General features: G+C 46.5%; 1 protein-coding gene across 4 annotated transcripts; it reads left to right on the forward strand.

The window, feature by feature from the left end:
* Positions 1 to 74: 74 nt before the first annotated feature.
* Positions 75 to 10897, forward strand: TPM4 (tropomyosin 4). Of its 4 annotated transcripts, none has more exons than XM_023942777.2 (9): positions 75 to 2521; positions 4503 to 4628; positions 7504 to 7637; positions 7902 to 8019; positions 8405 to 8475; positions 8694 to 8769; positions 9063 to 9125; positions 9205 to 9274; positions 10496 to 10897. In XM_023942777.2, the coding sequence occupies exons 1-9, from the start codon at positions 2408 to 2410 to the stop codon at positions 10576 to 10578; spliced, it is 855 nt and encodes a 284-aa protein (XP_023798545.1). In that variant the 5' UTR covers positions 75 to 2407; the 3' UTR covers positions 10579 to 10897. The 4 variants fall into 4 exon arrangements, with proteins under 4 accessions (XP_023798545.1, XP_023798546.1, XP_086719059.1 ...); XM_023942778.2 differs by lacking the exon at positions 10496 to 10897 and adding an exon at positions 9764 to 9993; XM_086862933.1 differs by lacking the exons at positions 75 to 2521; positions 4503 to 4628 and adding an exon at positions 5291 to 5508.
* The last annotated feature ends 65 nt before the right edge of the window (positions 10898 to 10962 follow it).

Below are 10962 nucleotides of genomic sequence, written 5' to 3' on the forward strand. Positions count from 1 at the left end.
CCTCGCTGGACGGACCCCACAGCCCGCCGGGAGCCGAAGTCCGCGGTCGCCGCCATCTTGGAGCCAACCTCAGCACAGCCCCTGGGGACTCGCGGCAGCCATCTTGGGGTGGGCGGTGGAGACCACGCATCAGGCGGTTTCCGTAAAATTAATTAATTTTTACTTAAACAACTGCAAATCGTTGTCGTGTTTTAACCCCAGCTGGCTACCAAGCACCACATAGCCACGTACTTGCTCGCCCACAAGCGGGATCAAAAGAATCAGAAGGGTAAAAGCTGGAGAACTCGTGGGTTGAAAGAAAGTTTAATAGGGAAAACAAAAGCTGTGCACACAAGCGAAGGAAAACAGGGAATTAATTCCTGTGGGCAGGTGTTGCGCCCAGGCGCAACAGGAGAGAACAGGGCCCCATCCCATGGAATGGTGACATGGGAAGACAAATGCCATCTCTCCAAAAGTTCCCCATTTGCTCCTCCTTCTCCCCATTTATATCCTGAGTGTGATGTCAGATCTGGAATATCCTGGCTGGGTCTCCCCTCCCAATCTCTCGGGCACCCCCAGCCCCTTCCCCAGCATGGTTCTGTAAGTGGCAGGAAAGGCCTTGGCTCTGTGCAAACTCAGCAATAACAGGAACATCACTATATTTTCAATCCTGTGTACAGAACGAATTCAAACCACAGCCTCGTACCAGCCAATGGGAAGGAAATCAACTCTATCCCAGCCACAGGCATTGTGCTGGTTTTGGCTTCATGTCCACTCTACCATCATGTTTAGCTCAATAAAGGGCAGATTTTTCCTTAAAAGTCCCTCCCAAATACCTTTCAGTGCTGTGCCAGCTCTGCCCCAGAGGATGGGGAAGTTGTGAGTCTTGTGCCAAGTGTCCTGGTGCCCTTATGGCTGGGGATGCTGTAAGCACTTGCACGGAGGGATGGAGGGGTTGTACAGAAAGTTCAGGCTGCGAGTGACATGGGAGGGAGCACAGGGCTGCAGAGAGCAGAGCATGGCAGAACTGAGGACGGAAGGGGCATTGTATGCTCAACAGGGCCTGGACTGGGGAAAGAACTGGGGGAATGTGAAGGCTGGGTATCAGGAAAAGGTTCTTCCCCCAGAGGGTGGCTGGGCACTGGACATACTCCCCAGGGAACAGTCACAGCCCCAAGGCTTCCAGAGCTCTAGGAGTGTTTGGGCAACACTCAGGCACAGGATGAGACTGTTAGGGTATCTGTGCAGAACCAGGAGTTGGACTTGATGATCCCTGTGGGATCCATCTCAGTATATGCCATGGCTTTATGCAGGTGCCAGGGTAGCAAAGTCACAAAGTGCTGCCTGGTTGCCCTGGAAGGTGCCTTACGTCAGAACCTCAGAGCAGTCAGGACAAGGCTGTGTTGGGCTGTGATGCTCAGCGAGAGCATGTGAAGGGATGGAATGGTTTTGGGGATGCATTTAATAGAGCTGCAAAAGGAAGCAGAGCTCGTTCTGGGGCTATTGGATGTTCTGCTTGGTGGAACAGCTCCACTTTGTCAGTGGAGCTGCTCCTGTTCTCCCTAGAGCCTGCTCTTCCCTGACAGAGTGAAGGTGACTCCTTCATACAGCAGAAGGAATCATTTAGGGTGCTCATCAGACTGTGACTTCAGGTGTTGTTCAGTTCCCCAAGTATTTAGTGAGGGAAATTTCAAGGACAGGCACTCAAACTCACTGAGTTTGCCTTGAGCCTGAACTTGACATCTAAATTTGAGCTCTGTTATGTGTTATACTATCACACATTATAGCTAGTTCCTTAACACCAGTGCTTATTTTTACATCAAAAAACCTCTGCTGTCTCATATCCTGCATCTTTTTATAACTTAAATTTAGCTACCTCTTAAGCATAGATGTTTCAAAAATTTTATTTATTTATTTTATGGATGGATTTATTTTGGAGTAACCTAAAGAGATCCTTCCCTTCATTAGCCTCATGCCATTATTCCAGGAAGGCAGGCCATCCCCAAGATCTGCTGGGCTGGTTAATTGCTCTGCGCACACAAAGGGGAGCTAATCAGCTTTTTTTCAAGCATGTGTTCATATGTCAACACTTTTGCTTCTGTCAGAAGCTTAAAAATGGAAACAGTTTTCTCTTTAAGAAAACAGGACCCAAATAAGGAGATGGAGTGGTGAAGATTCCTCTAGTGAGTCTGTTCCAGCTTATTCCTTAGAAAGGCTGTGGATAGAACACCGGAGAAGAGGCCAATAGATCTGGGTTTTGTCCAGGGGGCCTCTGGTTTTAAAGCTCTCTAAGACCACTTGTAGCTCATTTTCCCTGTGACTTGCCTGGGTACAACTTCTTTCTCTGTCCAAGCTGTTAAAAATCTAGAATTTTACTAATCAGATTTTTTTTAGTTGTGTGACAGATCCAGCCTGTCCTTGAGCAAAAATGGAAGCTATTAAGAAAAAGATGCAGATGTTGAAGTTAGACAAAGAGAATGCCATTGACAGAGCAGAGCAGGCTGAGACGGATAAGAAGGCAGCTGAGGACAAATGTAAGCAGGTAAGTGGAAATAAAATCACTGGCAATATGTGTGCTGTGGAAGTATAACAAAATACTGTGTGGCGATGCTCTGATTCAGAAAGCAAAATAATTTGAAGTCAGTTTTCTGTTAATCTTCTTTTGAAGTGTTTTGCCTCTGTTACGCTTGTACAACCAGGACTAGGTTGTAACTTCTCAGCCATTTCAGTCTTTCCAAAATTAACATCATGCACAGATTATTAACAGTACTTTGTCTAAGTTTTCTTGAATCTTACATAATTGTCCTAATTTTCTCATGCTTTGATTCCATGCAAAAGGCCTTTACATATTTAAAATCAAAGCTGTAAACCCTGACACCTGTAGGACTAGTGCTAATAGAGTCAGCTGTGTCTAAACATTAATTAAGCCTCTCCCTGAAGTGAATTAATAAAGTTCACTTCAAGTTCTTGGTGCAGAGAGTTCCCCTTAGAGGTGCCAGCTAAGACTCGACAGGAGATATGTTCTCTTATTCATTTTTTTTTTTTTTGTCAAGAATAATGGACAATATCCTAATTTGAATGTTGTTCTTTTAACTGAATTCTAATGATAACATTTTCATATTTCTTGAACATGCTTTTCAATGTCTTTATTCTGGGTGTCTGTCTCGTATTTGAGCTTTAGTATTTCCAGAATGATATTGAAATGTTAGCTGACTACATTCAAGTTTTTACAGCACTTCTTGTAAAAGTACAACATCTTTCCCTTTTATGTTCTCTAAATTGGGCTGCTTCTATATCTTCCACACTGCTCTAATATGTTATAAGCGTTTATCTGGCCTAATATTTCTTCTTCTTTAGAAAAATAAATCTTTGATCTTACTCCTCTTTTCTGAATTGTCTTAATTTTTTCAGCTCCTTTTTTAATGTGGGCACAGTACTCAAACAGTTACTTAAATATTCATACACAAAGCCAGCATCTGCTTTATGCTGTTCACTGTCCCTCCGTTAGAATATCCGAGCACGGTTTGCAGTTCTCTCACACTATCTGGTTACTCTCTGCAACATAGCAACATTCCAGAATAGCACACTACCAACAATGTCTTTAAAACTACCAGTGAAACTAAAATGAAGTACACCAAAACACAAATTATTCTGATAGAGTAAATTTCTGTAAAGGTGGAGCTAAATGGATAAATCAGTATCTCAACAGACTGAGTTGTTGTGTGTTGCAAATGAAAGGATGAAGCAGATGGGTTTGCAGGCCCGCCCTTATCAGCAGCAAGCCTTTGATAACGTGAATTCTTCAGGGAGCATGAGACAGTTTGTCACTAAACGGTCTCCCAGCAGGTTATAAATAGCACCATTCTAGTGAACAATATGGATTTATATGGTATGGAGGAGTCTGAGCCTCATTGCATAATGTAGCATATCACGTTGTGCTACAGCTAGAGAATAATCCAGGTTGGAAAGGGACCTCCTGAGGTCACCAAGTCCCACTCATAGCAAGGCCAGCCCTGTTCCCCTCCACATCCAGTGTACCTCATTTGGCTTGAAGTGTCCTGAACCACACACAAAGATCGTTAAGGAAGGACCACTAATTTTTTTCAGCTGTACAGGAATTGAATAGTTTCCCAAAAGATCACCAGGTAAGTGTTTGAATAAACACTGAAAGGACATAATTTAAAAACATCTATCATTATGCTGCAAAACTGCTGCAGGATGTCCAAAAAAACAAAAATGTGAGGTGAAAAAGGGCTTATACCAAGTTCTGTATTAAACCAGATCCTCTGTGTGTGGTGGCAGGCAATGTTGTTCAAAGTTGACATGTTTTTAATGATCCTTCCCTAGCAACTGCTTCCAGTCATTTTCAGACTGCTGTCAGAAGCAGAACTTTGATCTGGTCTTTTGTGGTTTTTTGTATGCTATATCGGGTTAAAACTAATAGTAAAGAGTGGTTTTATAATATTAAATTGTAACTGATACTACATCAGTCTGCTCACTTTAGGGTTTTTTTCTCTTGAAAGGTAGAGGATGAGCTGGTAGCTCTGCAGAAGAAGTTGAAAGGAACTGAAGATGAGCTGGATAAGTACTCAGAGGCTCTCAAAGATGCCCAGGAAAAACTGGAGCAGGCTGAGAAGAAGGCCACCGATGTACGTATCCATGGCTAACGCTTGCCTGTAACTCTGTTCTGTGTATTTTGTATGCACTTCACTGGTTATATGCAGGATATAATATGTGGGGCATAGAAAGGCGGGGTTACGGTGCCAGGTTTTAATCTCCTCCCCCCTGCTGAAAAGGGAGCGGGGCTATTCTGCACCGAGACCATGGCACACGCAGCTGTCCCCGGGAGCCGGCGTCACCTGAGGCTCGATGGGTACCTGGAGGGGTACCTGGTGGGACCCTGGTGGACCTTCCCCCACCCCCCCCAGAAAGGATGGAAATTCCCGAGGAAAGGAAAAGTCTCCTTTAATAAAAGTAGACAAAATGGTGACTTTTGAGGGAAAATGGGACGGCAGTAGAACTACGCCGTAGCATAAGGATGCCCTTTGCCTTCATCCCCGCGGCAGGGTGAAAGGCCAGGCCAAGCTCCCCGCCACAGCCCGCCCCGTTGTGGCAGTGACGAAGCACGGGCACGGCCCGGCAGCAGCACCGCGCAGACCGGGTGTTTGAGGCGCGGGGAGCGCGGCGGGCACGGCCCGGCAGCAGCACCGCGCAGACCGGGTGTTTGAGGCGCGGGGAGCGCGGCTGCCGGGGCCGCAGCCCGGGCCGGGAAGGAGCGGGGCGGCTCCTCCGAGCGACGTCACCGCCCCGCCTCCCGCCGCGTGACGTCACCGGGCCATTGAAAGGCGCGGGCCCGCCACGTGCAGCACCTCCGCGCCCAGCCCGCCGTCCGCGCCCATGGCCGCGCCGAGCTCCCTGGAAGCCGTCAAGAGGAAGATCCAGTGCCTGCAGCAACAGGCGGATGAGGCGGAGGATCGCGCCCAGGTCCTCCAGCGGGAGCTGGACCTGGAACGGGACCTGCGGGAGAAAGTGAGACCGCCCGGGCTGCCTGCTCGCCTCTCTCGGTCGCTCTCTCCCGGGCTGCTCCTTCCTTCCTGTCTCTGGCTCTCTCTCGCTGGGGCGCGCCCGGCTCTTCCCCGCTGCGGGAGGACGGCTTGGCCGCCGGCTGCCTCCATCCCTCGGCTGTCCTCGCGCTGCTCCGCTCCACTCTGCACTCACCGCCCGCGGGAGCCGCCGTTGCTGTTGCAGCGCCGCGCCCGCACCATCCTGGCCCGCCCGCGGGGGAACCGGGCGCGGCGGCGGCTCAGCCCCGGCGCCCGCCGCTTATCGCGCTTTGGGGCCCATTCCCGCGGAAAAGGCGTTTGAGCACCGATCGGCACTGGGGAGCGATCGAGAGTTTAGTCGGAAATGCCTGTTTAATTAGGGGAAAGCGCTGCATGACACAGGAGCGGGGAGTTCCCGTCTCTCGGCGCCGCACAGCTGGGAAATGTCCGAACTGCTGAAAAATAACTTTCCGTCCTGGTTTTCACAAAGAAATGCGAATTCTCCGCTAGCGTGCGGCTCTCCCGGGGTTGGACAGCTGGTTTCACTTAGATTTGTGTGCGATCAGCCTTCCCGGCATCTTCCTGCTATTTTATCACATGTCAGCGAGTTAGTTTTACCGTATAAGGACTGCGGGCTGCTGCTGGGAGAGGTGGAGCCAGGCTCACCCCAGATTCCCAGTGGCCCCGGCTCCAGAGCCATGGAATCTTGCTGAATTAAAATGTGACTTAAAAGTACCCTATCTAGTGGAAGAAGTTGCTGCTACAGAACAGATCCCAGTTTTGTACATGATCGATGCCTTGTCTGTAAATCGGGAAGTTAAACACTGCACTGGGTAAAAACAGATGAAATGTTGGATAATTGATGACTAGAGGAATTCCTGGGTCAGCTTCCATTTGAAGTCATCGAACTCCTTTCCAAGATGGCTCAGAAGTGAATGGAAACCACTTCCTCTAGCTTAGGAGTGGTCAGTGACCAAATTTGCTAAGCTGCAGCAAAACACAGTGTTTTTTTCCAAAGTGTTTTAGCATAAAGCATAAAACAGCTGCTCCTCCAGGGTCTATATCTCATAAAAGTGTTTGGGAAAAAAAAAAGCTAACCTTATATATAGCAATCCCCCTCAGATTTGGGGACAATAACAAGCACAAGCTTGGCAGTTACTAAAGCAGGGTTTTATTTTCCTTCAAAACCAAGCAATTAAAGGACCCATATCTTAATAAACACATGCTTATGGACACCAATTTGTCCATGTTGTCTGTATCGAGCCTTTCTCCTAGCAGTCTCTTCCATTTATTAACTAGTCTGTTTTTCAGACTTTTAACGGTGTTCAGTTACTGTGCAGTTTATTCAATAATGCACAAGCAGATCTTACTATTAAGAAATGCATCCCAACTAATTCCTTAAGTACCACAGGAAGCAAAGGAAACTTATTTTAAGACTATATCTAATTTTGTCCCAAAAAAGCCTGACTCTGCCATGCTGAGGCCACTGTCTGTGCCCAGCTGACCACACAGAATCTACAGCATTGCAGGCTAGGGAGCCAGAATGGATCAGGAACTGGCTCAGACTTCACAGTGAGCTGTGACAGGGTGTCACTGAAACCAAGGGCAGAGAAATCAGCGGTGAAGGTTTTGGAACTAAGCCATCATGGAAACAGTTCATTCTTTAAGTTTGTATATACGCAGCCCTGTGAAGTGCTTCAGAAATACCCTGATCCATTTGCAGTCCTGTAGAGTTCCTTCTTGTGTGGCAGGAATGGTAAGTGCCATTAAAAAAAGAAGGGACAAACACTCACTCTATACCTTGACATTCCTGAGATGCCACAGTTAAGGCAAACAAAAAAGCAGAGGCAGAAGGGCCTCTGAGCTCCCTTGCATGTCCCAGGGAGATGCTGGTGCAGTTAAAGGAACCTGATTAGTTGGGAGCATTCGCCAGCAGCAAGGGGCTGGTGTAACCCCAGTTCTGGGTGGTTGTTTCATGCAGGCTGAAGGTGAGGTGGCAGCTCTGAACAGACGCATCCAGCTCGTGGAAGAGGAGTTGGATCGCGCCCAGGAACGACTGGCCACAGCCCTGCAGAAATTGGAGGAGGCAGAGAAAGCAGCAGATGAGAGTGAGAGGTACGTTCCTTTTTTATTTTCTGTCGTTGAAAAAGTGGATATATATGAATTAAATACTCCTGTGTCATTTAGTATCTGCATGTGCTCATGTGGGCTGCAGGTCAGAGACCTGAAACTTTTTTACAAGCTTGATTGAGTAATGCCATGATGAACACGATGGTCATAATGGGCCACTTTTGGGTCATAAATACCAAATTCCACTTTGTGAAGTTGAGATAGAAGTGCCATAATGCTTCTACATTAAACATGCTTTGACTTCTGCAGAGGAATGAAGGTTATTGAGAACAGAGCAATGAAAGATGAAGAGAAAATGGAAATTCAGGAAATGCAGTTGAAGGAGGCCAAGCACATTGCTGAAGAAGCTGACCGCAAGTATGAGGAGGTAAAAGGGAGAAGGAAATGGTAAAACATACAGAAGGGCCATGAACAATAATGCTACTCTTCAGTTTAGCCCCGACAAGTAGGATTTTAATAGTGATTTGCAGCATGTTAGGTACCTAATGCTAAAAATACTGCAAAATCTAAATAATTGGGGAGGGCTGTTGTAGCTTTATGTATGTGTATTGGTATATCCTTTAACCGAATTCCTTATTCTAGAGGAAGCAAGAATGGAGTACTTCTGACTGCTTTTTGAAATCTGTAAGGAAGGTGTCCCAGCCTGTGGCAGGGGATGGAACTAGAAGATTTTTGAGGTCCCTCCCAACCCAAACTGTGCTGTCATTCTGTGAACTACAGACTGGCCTGACACAGGTGTTGTCTTTTTACAGGTTGCCCGTAAACTGGTTATTTTGGAGGGTGAACTGGAAAGAGCTGAGGAGCGTGCAGAGGTGTCTGAAGTGTGAGTAACTTTTTAGAATTCAATAAAGATCAACATTCCATTTCATTAAGAAAATCTGGTAGGCAAACATGTAGTTAGTACTTGCAGAAGAGTTTGTTTGTACACTATATACCTGGTTTTCTTCTTTCAGACTTAATTACTTCCTCCTTTGTATTCTTTAGAATCCTCCAATCATAACAGGAACACTAATAATTCATACTTATATTTTCCCCTTATAGTAAATGTAGCGACCTTGAAGAGGAGTTAAAGAACGTCACAAACAACCTGAAATCTTTGGAAGCTCAATCTGAAAAGGTTGGTTCTTTCAGTCAACTACAGGACATGGGCAAAGCCAAAACTTGTGTATAGAAATCATAGAAATAAACTAGAAATACAAAGCAGATGAGAGGTTTTACCTGCCTGCTTGTGGATACCACTCCTTCAGTTCTGCCCAAACAAGCCTGGAGGTCTGGGGGAGAGGAGAAAAGCAAGGAAATGGTGTTTGCAGCTGTTGTAAAAGGACAAGTGCTTATGAATAGGTCACAGTTGCATTAACATTTATTCTTTTTGCTACAGCTTCCCTTAAAGAGTGTTTATTGTTTTCACAGTACTCAGAAAAAGAAGATAAATATGAAGAAGAAATCAAGATTCTCTCTGACAAGCTGAAAGAAGTAAGTTTGGCCATCCCTAAACTGTCTTTGGGCATAATCTTTCTAGGAGCACCCAATGATGCTATTTCAACTTTTTTAGGCTGAAACTCGTGCGGAATTTGCAGAGAGAACTGTTGCCAAACTGGAAAAGTCTATTGATGACCTGGAAGGTATGGAATGACTCAAGTTTTGTTAAAAGTGTTCTGTTTCAAATCGGAGAACAAATTCAAGGAGTGGGGGGTTGGTTTTATTGGGAAAGAACAGCAGCACTCATCAGGCATATTGGTAGATGGGTGTGATGTGTCCACTGGACACCTGCCCTGTGTGATGGAAGTTCTCCTGGAAAAGGTTTTCTTTCACAAGGTTGGTAACAATGACCTGATTATGGCCTATTTTTCCACGCCCTACTTAATCTGTTTACTGGAAAATAATTGCGAGATTACAAGAAGACAAAATGTTCACATAGGTGAAACTTCTGACCAGCTTTGTGAGCCTTTTGCTTTCCTTCTGATACTCAACTACACTTCTGTTTTCTTTTGTTTTTCTCCCCAACTTCTTTGGCTGCTGTTGCCTTTTGCCTGTCTTCGTTCTCCTCCTGTGGCTTCTTCTCTTCCCTGCATTTCTTGCTGGCCTGTTCCTGCTGCCCTCATGACTGACAGATGAGCTCTACGCTCAGAAGCTGAAGTACAAAGCCATCAGTGAGGAGCTCGACCATGCCCTCAACGACATGACCTCTTTGTGACCTGCCCTTGTGTGGAGACTCAGGGCACTCACTGTGTTTTCTCAAGCTTTTCTTGCCTGTAATCCCTGTCACTCCTGTGCCACTTCCACAAGCAACCCTTCCACCCCCATGGGAACTGAGCTCAATAAAACATACCTCTGCCTTTCATCTTTAAGGGTTTACTTCTGTATAAATCACCTCAAATACACTGGTGATGACACCAAAAACACATTCAGCTCCTCATGTGCAGTTGGGCAAGACACGGTTAGGATGGGGCAGGACCTGGCTCTGGCAAACACTTGAATTTTAGTGTACCCAGGGATGCAGGTGTCAGCAAAAAGCTTCAAGTGCACTCATTGTGTACTTGTGCTCCACCAGCCTGGTTAAAAACCTCTCAGACCAAGGAGAACACAGCACAACATGTCCTATAAATGACACAATGACGCATTAAAACACAGGTCTTTCACATTCCATTAGACATGTCCAAAAACCTCCCATAAGGACAGCAATTACAAAAAAATTTGCCCTGTTCTGACGATACTGCTATAAAGGTGTCTTAAATATGAAGGTAAGTTACCCCAGGTTTTATTTAAAGAGAAAAAAACATGAAATGAATGTGATTTAAAATGAAATAATGTGATTTAAATCTTGTGGTTTTCTTTCTCACCAGAAAAACTTGCTCAAGCCAAAGAGGAGAACTTGGGCTTGCACCAGACACTGGACCAGACGCTAAACGAACTGAACTGTATATGAGAGGCACAGAGCTGGCAGCACCCACCAGGAACCAGCCCTGTCCCTGCATCGTTCCTCTGTCCTTTCTCTCTCTGTATCCTGGAAAAGCCAATTAAGTTATGACCAGTAAAGCCACACGATAGGCTCTGGGCATCCCTCGGGGCCAGCTCATCCCGAGAGCCCTCAGGGAGCCCCTGATGCACGGCTGCTGCTGCCGTGGCTGTTCTCACGGTTCTTTAGTCCTTCCATAGAAACCCCGGTAGAAGCTGCACCCGAGCGGTGTCGCCACGTCCGCGGGCCCCTGTCCCTACCGTTTCATATTAAACAATTGCTCTCAGTACCGAGGCCTCGTCGCGGTTTTTTGTACCGCTGCTGCTCGGGGGCGTGGCGTCACGGTGCGGGCTG

Source organism: Cyanistes caeruleus, chromosome 25 (assembly GCF_971803275.1).
Source record: "Cyanistes caeruleus chromosome 25, bCyaCae1.hap1.1, whole genome shotgun sequence".
NCBI lineage: Eukaryota > Metazoa > Chordata > Aves > Passeriformes > Paridae > Cyanistes > Cyanistes caeruleus.

What these genes read in the sequence shown, in the direction of transcription:
- TPM4 (XM_023942777.2), top strand. Translation starts at nt 2,408, where the DNA reads ATGGAAGCTATTAAGAAAAAGATGCAGATGTTGAAGTTAGACAAAGAG. An exon ending in CTGACCGCAAGTATGAGGAG is followed by an intron (nt 8,020 to 8,404) that starts GTAAAAGGGAGA and finishes GTCTTTTTACAG; the next exon opens with GTTGCCCGTAAACTGGTTAT. An exon ending in CGTGCAGAGGTGTCTGAAGT is followed by an intron (nt 8,476 to 8,693) that starts GTGAGTAACTTT and finishes TTCCCCTTATAG; the next exon opens with TAAATGTAGCGACCTTGAAG.